This window comes from Fistularia commersonii, chromosome 9, assembly GCF_037954325.1.
Source record: "Fistularia commersonii isolate RoL2024-O1a breed Wild chromosome 9, RoL_Fcom_v1.0, whole genome shotgun sequence".
Classification (NCBI taxonomy): domain Eukaryota; kingdom Metazoa; phylum Chordata; class Actinopteri; order Syngnathiformes; family Fistulariidae; genus Fistularia; species Fistularia commersonii.
The window spans coordinates 11,897,659-11,913,037 of NC_141292.1; the positions used below are offsets into that span (position 1 = coordinate 11,897,659).

General features: G+C 39.3%; 1 protein-coding gene across 4 annotated transcripts in view; it reads left to right on the forward strand.

Annotated features, from left to right (window-relative positions):
- The window catches only part of sfswap (splicing factor SWAP), a 59,183-nt gene extending 45,463 nt beyond the window's left edge, over positions 1-13,720 (forward strand). For all 4 annotated transcript variants that reach the window (XM_086152506.1, XM_086152502.1, XM_086152503.1 and 1 more), the window contains exons 17-18: positions 6,202-6,274; positions 12,917-13,720. In XM_086152506.1, coding sequence (XP_086008632.1) covers positions 6,202-6,274; positions 12,917-12,982 — 139 coding nt within the window. In that variant the 3' untranslated portion in view covers positions 12,983-13,720. The remainder of the gene's footprint in view (positions 1-6,201; positions 6,275-12,916) is intronic.
- The last annotated feature ends 1,659 nt before the right edge of the window (positions 13,721-15,379 follow it).

The window sequence follows — 15,379 nt, forward strand, 5'->3', positions numbered from 1 at the left end:
CACACTAGACTATAAGTTACATTTTTGGAGGGAAATCTGTTTTATAAAATTAGAGACCAAGAACAGACATTTCACCCTGAAAGGCAAGTTATCGTGTAATGTCCGAGCGGACGTACCCAACGATGATGATTTGCTGGTTAAACCTTATCTTTATCAGTACAATTATAACAATTAAGCAACAGTGGCTCCACTTAATCTTCTCCGTCTCATTTCCGCTGAGACGGAGACGATGTTTTCTGCATTGCAGTTACAGTATCCTCCGTTTTTCGCCAGTCCCTCACTAGTTTTCGCTCACTCCAAATTATCGTTCTGCTGCTTGATTAACGTTTTGGCTGCATATTGCACTAATTGCAGCTTGTAATCTGCATAGTATAATTTTCCTTTTGGGGGCATTTGTGGTCAGTGTTTCTGAGTTGTCTTTATAAGTTGATGTTTAAATTTTAAGTTTTCAGCAGTACAGTTGTAATAGGAGTCGCAGATACTGGCACGCAAGCCTAGAGGACACTTTCGTGGCTGCCAGTGTGAAATAACGTGAAGATATATATTGATTATATAAGTCGCACCTAAGTATAAGTCGCAGGATCAGCAAAACCATGAAAAAAAAGTGCAAATTATCGTCCGAAAAATTTGGTAAAATTGAAAATCAGGCATCAGTAACACTGAAAAGTTCTTGATCACAAGAATGCATTTTGATCATTCCTTAGATGGAGTGGTAGAAAGTAAAAGGCAACATGTGTCTTCTGTCATGGTCTGTGTTGTGATTTTAATGTAGTTTTGAAAGCTCAAAGCAGTTAATACTAATTATACATCATTATACAGTGGCAAGAAACAATATGTGAACATGTTGGAATTTCACTTTGGTTTCTGCATGAATTGGTCTTCAATTTTAATGGTTCACCATCCATTTTCCTGTACCCTTTTATTGAAAAATATGTGCCTAAAATAATAACATACACACTAAAAAATCCGATCTTTCATGTCTTTACTCAGAGCAGCTATGAAAACCTCATGCTGCTCATGGAACAAAGTTATAACCCTTGAGTTCTTGACTTCAAATGAGCTAATTGTAGTCCGGTTTAATATACCTGGAGTTTTGTTATGAAAATGAGTTTGGAAGTAGTGACCAGAGCTGCTTAAGCTGATAAAAACCTTTCAAACTTTTTGAGTTTGCTCATCACAAGAAAAATATGCTTGTGTGAGTTGTGCCTCACCAAAAAGAGCTTCTGGAGGATCTACTGACAAGTATTGTTGATTTACATAAAGCTGGACAAAGTGATTTCGAGCACTTTCGAAATCCACCAGTTTACTGTCAGGCAAACAATCTACGATTGGAAACGCTTAAGGACAGAGGCTACTCTACAAAGAAGTGTGCACTTTGTCAAAATGACCCCAGTAGCAAAATTAGGACTCATTAGTGAGCTAAAGAAAAGATCCAGAGTAACAGCTTAAGATTTGTGGGCGCCATTCAAACTTAATTACATCTGTGTTCATGTGTCTGCAGTTTGTAAGGCATTGAACAAGCAGGATATCTATGGTACCACACCATGAAGAAAGCCTTAGACTACTGAAAATAACATTGCAGCAACTTTTCAAAAAAGACCACATTGTCACTTCACAGTGATAAAAGCAAAACGTTTTGTGGACTGAAGTAACTAAGATTCCAGAATTCAGCACGATATCTTGCATAAAACAGGTACTGCATATCATCATTTCAATGTCATCCCAACCTTGAAATACTGTTGAAGACACATCATGGTTTGGGTCTTCTTTGCCGCACCAGGGCCTGAGCAGCTTGAAGTTGAATCCCAAAGTTTATCAAACAGTCCTTCAGTATAATGTGTGAATGTGAGTATGTCAACTGAAACTCTTTATAAGTGGGGTGATGCAACAGAACAATGACCCAAAATACTGGCATAAATTCATAACAGAATGGCTTCAGAAAAGCAAAATCTGCCTTATGAAGTGGCCAAGTCACAGCCCGGACCTCAAACCAATAAAGATGCCATGGAATGATAAGAAGGGAGCAGTAGGAAGCACCTGGTTTTTGCTGCCAAAAGGGGAGTCAATCAGTTTTTTTTTTTCCACTAGCATTTTGAATGTTGAATGAGTGTGCTCAATTTGTGTTTTTTTTCATGTTTAGTCCACCACATTTTCCAATGCCCATGACAAGTTCATGCAGAAGACCGTGAGATTCTCTTCACATACTTTTGTCTTCCAACAGACATGTAATAATGCAAATTACATTTGTAGTTATGTATTATTTTATTTACCTATTATTTAATTTCTTTCCTAAGTTTTACAATGTGCCTAGACTAACTGGGGACAAGATACCGAATGACTAGTGGAAAACTGCTCCAGATTGTTGCGTTGCACAATTTCAAATATGAATCAACTGAATCCACGGGTACTTTCACTTGTAAACTGTGACATGCAAGCCAGAGTCCAGATATAATCAAGACCCTACTGTCTCCCAACCCTCCCTTTCAAAAAAAAAAAAAGAAAAAAAAAAAAGGGGGGCTCCATGCCTTCTGAAGAAATACCGCCTCCAGCTTCCTCTTTATCCCCCTATCACTCACCGAACAAAGGGTTCTCACTGTCCCCCGTGAAAGGAGCCCTGCCTCCAGCTTGGCACATTCCAGGTAACCCACCTCAAAGACAGTTTCCAACTAATGTTTTGGCTGCTTTCTGATTCAAACGTATTTGAATAAAACAACATTCCACTTTTCATTAACAAAGAAAAATTTTTGAACTGACCTCAGGGCATTGGTTGCTTTGCTCACGAATCAAATGAAATCAGCAATTCAGACACATCAGCTTTTTAGTAGCCGGCTTAAGTAGCAGCCTGTCAAAACGGCTGAAAACACCCTGGTAAAGGGTGTGCTGCCATGATGTTGAAATAATTTCCTCCTCTGAGGGCTTTTGAAAAGCACCAATCCTTGCTTAGAAGTAGTTTTATTCCTTTTTGGCCATCAGGTTTAAGAATTGCCTTTTGATTTTCAAACCTCTCTTCCCTGAGCAACGATTACAATGTCATAGTTTTAGTAACACGAAGCACAGCAGGCCTTTCAGGGTTTGATTCTTCCTCATGTCAGAGTAATTTGCAGGCCAGAGGGATGGTTGGCATTTATATACATATTGGCTTCTCAAAAACATGACAGAAACATTACAACTCAGCCAGGGGGGTGACGATGTTGTTGACCCTGTCAAACCCGAGACAGCTCTAACCACGACTGTATGCCTGCACACATAACAAGCAAGGACTTATCTGGAGTAAATTTAGTGCAATTCTTTACTTTTGAGTTGTCTTTTAGCTTTTGCCCTTTTTTTCCAGGGACTTAGCTATGCTTAGCCAAACCATTCTGTCACCAATCTGTTTCCATAAAACTCCACATTTTGCAAATAATTCTTCTTTGGTTTTATAAGACATGTAGTGCATGTCAGCAAAGAAAAGAAAATGGTTCCCTTTAAGACAATGCTCTGAAAAATTATATTTTTCTTAACTTTTGTTAATGGTTAGGAAATAACTCTGCCTCTCAGCACCATTACTTGAGCAACCGCTCTATACAGTTGATGAGGAGACCACCTGTTATTTTTACCCAGTTTACACACTAGCATTTGAGCATGAAGCTATAATAAAAGTTTTAATTAAGAAAATGCACTTGTTGTGCCTTACATCAGACAATAAAATGGGGGGAGGCGGAAGAGGAGGAGGACTGGACACATAAGTTACACCCACTGTTTTTACAGGCAAACTCATGCCCTTCACACACACACACACACACGCACACACACATATATATGTATACGGGTAGGCATGTACCTTATCAGACACTATGTGCTCAGAATATATGCATATAGATTGAAGATGGCACAGAAACAAAACAAGTGTGATGCAAACATATTCCAGTGGCGAAAATAATAAAAATGGAGGGAAAACAACAGATTCCTCTGAAGCATTTTGTTTTTGAGGGGGCGATTACATATCCTAATCACGTAGCACATTTCATGGTGGAGTCCTTTTATTTGAGGAGTCCAGGTAGTCTCTGAGCCATCCGCCACATGTGAAACAGGGGCACACTTTTTCCATTGTGCTTTTTAAAAGATTATTGTGCCAATTGGAAGAATGAGCTAAAGTGATTATGTACGACATTGATATTGCATGTTTTGTTTTTTGTCCAACAGGAGAGCTGTAACTAATGAATGTGAACATAAATTCCTTGCTGTTTTGGTATATTGGCATATATTTGGTCTTTTTGGATTTGATCTCAAATCATGTTTATTGCTTCCTACAATCCATGATAATTATGATGAGGATGAAAAACAAAAAAATTCTCATTTGTTGTGCTGAAATTTTGAGATGTGTAAAACATAAACCAGTTAAGTCAATATTAAAGCAAGTGGCAAAAGATAAAATTTATCACCCTAGCCGGAGCCCCATTATAGTCCTAGTCTGTATTATTGGAGTGATGCAATGTATTAATTAATTTTAGGGGCCGTCAGCCACAGTTTCATGCCTCCTATCCTTCTGTGATCAAACGCAGTGGCCTTCACATCCCTTTAAATGGCCAAACATATTGATAGTTATGATATAAACAACTCTAGTTGGCATTGTAAATAAGGCGGCCCAGGCATTGACAGCAAGCGATGATTTTGACTAACTTGTCACTTTATTTATTAGATTGTTTAGGCTAGCTACCAGCCTTCCTTATCAATTTTTTCATCGGCATCATAGCTAAATAAAGCTTAACATGACCGTGTAAGGTCCGTGTGAAACTTTGCAGTGCTGTATAGGAACAAGCCACCAGCTGTGTCTGTGACTCACTCACGGTCAAAGATCATGTTACTGCCTGTATGGCAGGGGGTGATAAATTTATATAGCTAGCTCGGTACCTGGAGCTTCAGTCCCTCACAGGTTTCAGAGCTTAAATGTCCAAAACCCTGAAAACAGTTTGATGTGAAGTAGTGTCTGTTGAAAAAGGCAGCCCGATGTTGAACTGTCCACTGTAAATGAGAGGTCTATGCAATGCAACGACACAAAAGTAATTCAAAGAAAGAATTCAATCATTCTCATTGTCATTAAGAACAAAATATAATTACAGATTATCAATTTTCTTTCTGATTTATTCACGCGGTTCATTTGTGCCACCAAAATTTTAATTATCTTCCTGTCACAGATTGGTCTAATTCCAAAGTCCCCTTTTCAAAAGATTGTCTGTTTTGATATCCAGTCATTAAAAAACACACCAGTTACCAGAGAACCACAGTGAAAAGGTCACTTGTGCTGCAGACACCTCCTTAATAAATTGAGAAACAGCAGTAAACAGTAAAGTCTGCAGTCTTACTGCAGCTAGGTCTGCCTTCCCTGGACCACAGGTCCTATGATTAGATGGGATTTGTTTAAAAAATGTGCAGATTTTTTTTCAGCCCAAATAGTGCATTATTTAAGAGTACTTAACATAAACAATCACCACACATATATAAAGAAGATCCCCCCCCCCCTTAAACTAATTCCATTAGCCATAGGCCGGTGGGCATGCCCCCACCTCGATGAGAAAGGAGGGAGTTTGTCACTCACACTATAAATCGTGGACAGATCAAATCAGTTTCGACCAGTGAATTCATTCAGGGGAAGGATAGACAGTCAGAAGCAAAAATGTCCCTAAACAAGAAATATGTTCCATTTATCATTGATGTTGGCTTCATTAGCTTGAAATGCTAGTGTTTTTGTGTCAGCGTAACATACCTGCAGAAACACTCCAGAAATAGTTTTACATTTGAAACAAGTGTAATTAATTTAGCAGTTTTCCCAGTGAATATGTGCTTTTTTTTTTTGAGCATGCTAGTGGATTGTAAGACACAATACCATAATACGTATGAGGAATAACTTTAATTTCTCTGCTGTTACAGAACCAAAAACGTGGATATGTCTATCTGTGTAAAACAAAAAAAAAATAATAATGTGTACCCCTTGCTGTAACTGAAATCCCTGTTCTGGGTTATTATTTTTGTTTTTCTAGGTCATGTGCCTTTCTTACACAAAACTTCTGTTTTTCCTCCCTTCATCCTTATATTATTTTTCTGAAGATATCATGCATATTGTATGTTCTCACTTGTTACTGTTAGTTAATAGGTTTTGTACTTCTCCCGGAGTGTCTATTGTTTTATTTTTCTTCACTTCCTCTTCATCTCTCTTCTCTGCAGGGGCTGTTCTCAGGAGAAAGAAGAGGCAGTGTCCTCATCCATAGTGTCCTCTGTTCAATCCAAAATAACCAAGGTATTGCTCTTTGCTTTTATCTCGAATATGTCCTCCGTTGAGCCTTGGACTGTAACCAATACATTCTTGCAAAGAGGAGGATTGGAAAGTGCTTTCCATTTTCCCACACAGAGTGTAACCCAATTTTGCACAGCACTTTCTGGGGAAGTTTCACTTTGATTATTTTACACTTTCTGCAAATTCTTCATCTCATTTTTCTTCATAGTGGAACACCATGGCATCATCCTGTCATAGTCCACTGTATTTATATTCTCACATGTATAAAAGTGTGCGTGCGTGTGTGGGCAATGTTGACATTGCACCGCTCTCGGTTCATTTGCATCGTTTTAAATATTACATTCGCCTAAGAAAAGAATTTCAAAAAGAAATGAAAGCAGCTATATTTCACTGAAATTGGGTCACTAATAAAGGAAAGTGACATCCTGAGTGTTCACTGACTCTGGTTTCAGAGATACAGCTCCAGGTCAAATTTCCATCAAAACTAGTTACAAATTAGGACAAGGAGTTAGTGATTATGCTCCTTAACTTTACTCCAATATTAAAGGTGGTGTGCCTAACTTTAGTTTTTCCACCATTGTTGTCATATTGCACATTTGAGATGCAAATGTTACCTCGCCACAAATATAGGGGAAGTTATCAGCATTGTTTTCACAGTTTGTAGGCGATGTTACTGCACAATGCATAGATCTAGCCGAGGCAAAGGTACTCAGCAATTAAAAAAACATAAAAAATCAATTACGGCTCTTTTTAAAACCTTTAATTTCAAAGTGAAGAAAATGTATAAACTTTGCTGTGGAACATTTTTTCATTGTCTGAACACACTTGTGTAAGGCATCATGATCATTAGACAACCCTGTCTTTTAGGTACATGCTCTCCCCCTGTGTATACATCATCATAAATCTAAATCACTAATGAGCACTTTTATGGCCTGTTTTCTAACTAATCTAATCAAAATTTGCAAGGATTAGTTCATTTAATCTCAAAGGTCAATAATTTCCCCAAAAACTGAACAGTGTTATTTGGACTCAATGTAGAAAAGCAAATTTACATATAAATGGTTTTACTCCATGTTCAAATCATTCATACTTCTATAAGCCCTTTGTTACTGTTATCCATTCACCCATTATGTTATGAGAACAAAAATATAGTAAAATAATGACGTTATATTAGAGTGCTGTTTTTATTTGTTTGTTTTTGTAGTTTACAGCTTATCCCATTCTCACATTTGATTCCAATATTGTTTTTGTTTTCCCATAAAAAAACAATGTTTCAATGCCTTCTGATCTATGATCACATAAGCCATTGAAAAGTTTTTGTTAGTTTAAATATATATATGTATATGTGTATATGTGGATGTATGTGTGTGCATGTGATTGTTTCCATCCAGCTGAGGCCAACTTTGATTGAATCTTGGTTGTGGCAACCATGGAAGGATGTCTAAAGCCATCTATTTGATTAATGATACTGAAGACGTATGACATCGACAGTCTTGCTTTTATCCTGTGATGTCACAGTCCACAATGACAATGAGACATCTTTTAAACTTTCAAATGTCAAAATTCCACATTGTCCGATATTTTTATGTGGGTTGACATTGATATTTTTCCGGTTTGAACCCTATCCACGTTGGCTAGAAACACACCGATTGTCCAACCAAAGTGGTTTCTTGAAATTAAACCAACTTCTCTATTGTTGTCTAACAGGTCAAACATTTTGACCTGTTGACATTTGCTCCATGCTAACGGCTGACATGCTGAAAGTAGAAAGGTGGACTATCCATAATGTTTTGGCTCTAAGTCAATCCTCTAAATTGAAACCAATATTTGGCCTTGGTAGCTTAAGTTAGACAATAATGAGGATTTCTGTTTTTAGCCTTTTTTTTTTTTTCTTCAGGAGTTTAAAAACAGAAAAAAATGGAAGCCAGAATTTTGAATAACTTTGTATCAGTCCCACACTTCATTACGTGAAGTTGCTGAAGCCTCAAATTGAATTTAAATCAACTTCAGAGCGTATGTTAGCAAGGAAAAGGGGCTATTAATTTTCTCCCCCCTTAAATTCCATTAGAAGCACATTATTAGGAACTTAACAAAGTTAAGCACAGCATCGCCTCAAACAGTTCCCACAATGATAAAAGTGTGTTGCCTAAGACTAAGATGGACTGCATGTCCCAGGCCGAACACAGAGAAACCGCCACTGCCCATCGACCAAATTGTAATGTTGTAGAATAGCAATGTGATTAATGAAATGTGACTAAGCGGTGCGTCGTTTTTTTTTTTTTTTTTTTTTTTCTCCTCCCCCTTCCCGGCACTGGGACACCGTTTCCTTCATTTACATTTAGGAACTTACAGGGAAAAGCTTTCTGAAAGTAGAACAAATGCATCACTCAGGCTAACCTCATGCATCGCTGTCCAATAAATCCTTAACCTTGTAAATAGTCTCCCTGCGCCTTCCTGTTAAACATTGCGGTGTCCAGCTTATGGCCGCTGCCAAACTCAGGGATGCATTGTAATCAAATGCATGCAGACTCGCCGCTCGCCGATGTTACATGAACAAAAAGGATCCGTAGAGCTATAAGTGTAACCGAGGATGAGTGACACAATGTTTACCGACCAGATGCTTTGCAGACACAAAACTGCACATCTCCCGGCTCTCAAAAGATGCCAGAAGATTTTATTTCTTTCTTACGGTCTCAGTCAAATAGACTCTGTCTGTATCACAGCTCGCTCATGAAATCATGCTGTTCTCCGTAATATGCACAGATTGACAATCACTTATATGCCATCTGTGATGTTGTACAAACATATTGTGAATAATTTAGCACATTTTAATAGCCTTGTTCCTATTCACCTCACCCCATTTTTTGGTTTTATTTCTCTTCAGGCACTTGGTGACCTTCAGAAGGGTTATTTTTTTGTTGTTTTGTTTTTTTTTTGTTTTGTTTTTTTCAAATCATTCAAGATATATTTGGTCATGTATTACTTCCTCAGTAACTCATTGAACATGTATTTTATGCTGCTGAAAGCTGAGGTATCATTAAGGCAGAAGCAGTGAAGTGCAAAACAGAGACAGGCGGAAGGATTGTTAAAGTCAGTTTATTGACAGCCGGGTAATGAGAGTGGAGAAGAAATTGGCTGGGGAGAGAGGCCGAAGAGAACCTGGGCTGGCTGCTGGAACCCTGACAGTGGGCTTTGGGCATGTGGATAAAGGGGGGGGGGGAGAGGATGCAGAGTGGGATCCGAAGAGCCAGGAGCTGAGAGCAGCCTTAAATCGTGAGGGACCAGCACAAACATCTGGTAAACTGTAGGCAAAGAGAAAAGGTAAATGCTAAGTCCGAAGGAGAATGGCCGAGGAAGTGGAATGAAAAAGCTGAAGGCGTGACTCACCATATCAGTCTTGGATCAGCCAATTTTGTGGAGTCTGAACCAGGTATTTATGGTCGGGTTAATCACGGTGAGTGGAAGCTGGCCGCCCGACTCCCGGACGTCTGTCTCCACTCATGAAATTAAACATATTTGAACGCACAGGGAGGGGAGAGTGTGGCTGTAGGCGAGAGACTGAGAGCGAGGCTCTGTGAAACTTGGCTTTGGGTTTGCACTTTGTTTTATCATTACTTGTCAGTGTGTGTATTTGTGTGTGCGTTTGTGTTTTAGGGTCGTGCAGTTTCACTGGGAAAATGCATATCTTAAATCCTCTGTATTGATGACTTAATCCAATGTCACCTTGTATCAATAGTCAGTTTATGTTTTTCTCTTAATGTGTGCATTCATAAATTGGCCCCTAAAAGCATTACAGAATGTTCTAATATTAGTCTACATTCACCAGAGCAAAACATTCAGCCAGCAAATACAGGACTTTCTCAGAAAATTAGAATATTGTGATGAAGTTCTTTATCTTCTGTAATGCAATTACAAAAACAAAAATATCATACATTCTGGATTCATTACAAATCAACTGAAATTTTGCAAGCCTTTTATTATTTTAATATTGCTGATTATGGCTTACATCTTAGGAAAACTCAAAAATCCTATCTCAAAATATTAGAATATCATGAAAAAGTAATTTTTGTTATTTTAATTGCGTTACAGAAGATAAAGAACTTTATCACAATATTCTAATTTTCTGAGACAGTCCTGTAATTCTACCCATAGGCTTCTATGTTAAATATCAGGGTAAACTGTTTCCTTTTTTTAAGATACCAACATTTTAGTTTTGTGTCTCTATTTTTCTTTTGTATGATAGTATTTTTGAAAGTATTAAAGGAAGGCTGAATTTATTGGTTGTAATGAAAAATAAGATTCTTTTCATTAAGCAACAGATGCAACACTGCACCTGTTTTAAGGATATGATTCCAGCTTCAGTGGCCTTGTTGCTTTTCTCTCCCGGTGCCGAGATAGATGTTGCAAGCTCATGATATTGAAACACATTCCCCCCCCAAATGTGTCAACAGCCTGACGAATGGGGAAGGTTCGCGCAGTGTCAGGTGCCAACATATTAGACTCTCCTTTCTCGTCACTTTTCAATGAACTTTGAGTGTTATGTCTACATCTGTAAACGTCTGTCTCTGGATCTATATCTAAATATCTAAATTAAAGCAGACCTGTTTTTTCCACATCATTATGTTCTAAATGAGAAATTGTATCCCTCCACTGATGCTGCTGCACACAAAAAATAGACACTTCTCCAGGTTTTTCGAAAAATGATGTTCCTTGTTTGCTGAAAAAAAAAAACGGGTACTTGTATCTGTTGCAGACTTGGGTCTGAGAATGTGTTGGATATTTTGTTCTACTGCAGCCAGTGACTTAGTTTGACTTGACCACTGATATGTCCCTTCCAACCCTCATAAACCCGCCATCCGAACCGGTCGAGACCGAGGGCCGCCAAGCATTGAGCTTGGATTTATCCAAGGTTTCTGCGCGGTAAATGCCCAGTTTTTCCCTTTCCACTGTTGCCAAGTGCTTGCCCATGGGGGAATGTTGGGTTTCTGTAAGTCGTTTAAAGATGTGAATCAAACTCGCTCTACATGGACAATGGTATCAGACAAGTGCGTAGTGATTCGGTGCTGTGGAAATAAAATTGGACTTGACTAATTTTTACCAACATCAAATTTGATGTGGTACCCCATAGACGTCTTATCGCCAGGTGGAATTATAAGCAGCCTCAACATTATTTCCTTCAGCTCTTCCCTTCTGTCATCCCTAATGCCGTATTGTATTCCCTGTCAATTGCCTATTTGTGCAGAAATACTGTAAATATCTTTGCATTTTCATCCGCATTCTAAGGTTTTCTGAGCGTTCATCCCCTACCATTTGAACTCATCACCCTTCCCTCCTGTTTCAGCCTCCTTGGTTTGCACATCCCTTGAACCAGCATGTATGTTAAACTTCAGCATGAGATGAAATTAATTTTTATATCTACATTTTTAATCAATTGGAATTTTTACATGCCGGGCCTTATGTGAATTTGGATCCATTAGAATCTATGTCAGCATTATATAGAAGAATACAAAATGTGGGAAAATATAAACTGCAATGTTTTTGCTCATTGTAGGATTCAAAGCTTTGCCTAAACAAAAAGCTCACAATGCAATCTGATGTCTATTCTTCTGAGTTTTGTACTGGCTGTTCACCCTTGACTGGAAGAGCATCCAATTAAGTCGTATTTCAGTATTATTACTTGTGGAAAATAACTTAAGTTCCACCAATTTAGTAATTATGACGTCTGCTTCCATTCACTGGTGAGAACACTTTTGAAATAAACATGAATTAAAGTTAATTAAAGTATGATTATTGGCTTCCACCTGTCAGCTGATTATCAGTCTAATTCGTTGCAACAAAGGAATTAGGAATTGTGGTGTGTTCTATGACCAGACTCGTTCTTTTCAACCTCCATATTCAAGAGGTCACCTGACTCACTTTCCACTGGATTATAATCATTTCATTTTACCCGGGCCTGCAAACAACTACAGCCAAGAACAACTAATACGTTCTCTGGTGCTGGCCCGTCTCCACTGGCATCCTGTCCAGGCAAGGATAGAGTTTTAAGTCGCTGCTTCTTACCCATAACATAGTATGTGGTGTTGCACCGTCGTATTTACAGTATCTGATTTGCTGAAGCCTCATGTGTCTGGACGCGTACCGCGCTCCCAGGGCTCCAGTCTTTTGTGTCTGCAAGGTCAGGAAAACGACTTTTGACAACTGGTCTTTTCATTTACCAACATTTACCTCTTGACATCAGATATGCTCGCTCTACTGTTTCTTTAAGGAAAAGCCTAAGACCCACTTGTTTGGAGCTGCATAGAAGTCCTTAGTGGGCACAGTGGGTAGACCTTCCTTGTCTCAGTTGTGAAAGGGAGCCTTTCTATGCCGAGTCTCTCTGTTCCGCTGTGCCTGAGAACCCACTGGGTTCTCCGGTTGTCTCCCAGTCTAAAGCATACAGTCGGCTCATCGATGTTTCTAGCCCCATCGGGTCCCTGACTACAGGTTAGGTGGAGTTAATGAATTGAACGTGTGCTGTTCTTGCATGTCCCACTCCTATCCTTTTGTTGGAAAATAATCTATAATGTACTTCCATTTTCTCCAGTATTGTTATTATTATTATTATCATAACATATGCATTCATTCGGTCTCTTTTTCTGTCCTTAGGATTTGATGGCCAAAGTACGAGCCATGCTGGCCACCTCAAAGACCTTCCAGCCTCCCAATGCCTAAAAGAAGCACTTCCCTCTACCGGCTCTGGAAAAAAAAAAAAAAAAAGTCTTCAGCCAATCAGCACATGGCATTCTTCCATTTCCAGGAGATGTCTCCAAACCCCCACCCCCACGATCATCCTTGATTTATTGTTTCATCTTGATCCGAGCATAAAGCCGATTCCGGCCGGGCAGCGCCACAACTGCGGCGACAGTGCGGGGAGTGAAGTCAAGGCTTTCGCTAAACGCTGAAAAATCTCGTTTCACACCTGACCAGAGAAAACAGCCCGAGAGATCATGTCACATTGACATGCTTCGACGCAGAGAATATCAAATAGCGGGAGTTGGAGAAAAATACGATTGTTATTCAACAACTGTTCTAACAACACTTTCCTCCCCTGTGTTGTCATTCTTTGCAGCTTGACCTAATACTGCTGGAGGTCTCTATTCTCCTTCTATGAAGGTTGTCTTCTTTTGATCATTTCATTTTTGTCCTCCCACATCTATCGCTCTGAATTCTTGTTTTCTCTCGTTTGATCCCCAGCCTCCTCGTCACCTTTTTTCGATAAAACCAGGTGATTTGTTTGTTTGTTTGTTTTTTTTTTTCTCTTTGCTTTGTTTTTTTTTGTTTTGTTTTGTTTATTTCTTCTTTAACTTTGTCCTTCAGCTCTAGTGCGTGGCCTTCAATTTTTGTTTTTTAGTTTGTACCGTAACGGAATCCGAAACTACTTTTTAATCCTAACTGTTAATAAAATGTCACTTAAGATTTAATTGTGGAATACTCGTCTCTTTCTCCCTTTTCACTGTTTCCGCTTTGATTCTTTCACCGATCCATTGATTTCTGGCTTGATACAAATGGAGTTATATTTTAACAAAAGCCGTTGCTGTCTTGCAGTATGTTTACTCTTTCCCCCCTTTTGTAATTTCATAAATTCATAAAAAAAGGAATAATCATGGATATTTAACTTGGAATTGAACCTCCAGTCAGGTGGCACGGCAGCTTCATCGAGGAAGCAGGAAAAAGCGAAGGTGATCCTCATGTGTCTTGAGGGTCTTTCCTGCCAATGAAATGGCACTTTTATGACCTAGTGTGCAGTAAGGGAGGAAAGAAATTATTTCTCACCGTCTCCCCGTGGGCTACGGCCAGAAAACAACCTCATATGCGATCAGTCGCCGTGCTGAAACCAGAGGATCCAAAACTTTTCCATCCCTGTAGAAAAAATTGACCAATTTCACAACCATCTTCCCCTTCGCAGCAGAGGTTAGTGTTTAACTGTCGCACATTTATCACTGTTGTTTTAGTTCTATCCATCGGTCACCTCCTGCGACTCACAGAAAGAAGCTTCATGATTTGATTACGACAAAGAGCCTTTCTGTGAGGGCTCGCCATGTTCTCCATGTTTCTTATGGTTTCCTCAAGGCTTTGACCCCACAGCCCAGAAACACGGTAGATTTTTGACCCTAAAAACGACTTAGTCTTGAATAGTAGTCATGATTTTCAGTTTGTCTCTTTATGTGGCCGTGCTATAGACAGGCGAGCGGTCCGGATTGAACCCGCCAGAATAGGCTCCACCCATGACCTTGATTGCAAGATGTGTTGCGGATAATAAATGAATGAATTTATTTATGAATTTCATCAGGATTTTTGCTAAACTATTGATTTATCATCAGTTTACAATGATCTGTGACTTCCAAACTACCGTCATTTTCAGACTATTGAGCGCACCTCACTATAAGCCGCACCGGCTAGCCGATCGCTATCTTGGGCATACTCCTGCGCACTAAAACCGTCAAAGTCGTCTTCTTTGAACGGACTCAGAATTTCCCGGTCATTTCATCGGTCCGATGTGACGAGGATAAATGTTTTAGCGGCGTGAAGCTCGTTAGCCCCACCCCCCAAAAAAAATCCATATATTAGCCGCATTGTTGTTTAAGTGAAAAAAGTCGCGGCTTATCGTCCGGAAATTACGGCAATACTGGGCCCGATGACCAGTCTGTAAAATGTAAGAGCAATAAAACCACTGCGACTGACAAATGATCTCCAGGTTCCAGCTGTATATCGCTCGCAGAAGAGTAATCATGCCAACAGGGAGTGAGTTAAAGGGAAAAGTTAATGTGCTCAAAGATGAGGTGCAACAGTGATCAGCATTGTTCCAGCTGTGAGCATTTACTGGCTGCGACCAACTCGGCCTGTGACCTCATTACTGTCGACCTCGTAACTTGCAGAGAAAAGGGTCCAGTCTGGCCTTTTGAAAATGAAAGCGGCTCAAACCGAATTTTAAAATAGCCTTGACGTACCTGCACTATTGAAGCGCTCGCAGTTTGACGTGGTTTTCTTTCGATCCGTGTTGCAACTATGTCATCATTTTACAATTCAACCACATTTTTTCCAGCATCAACAAGTAAATAGAATATTCGC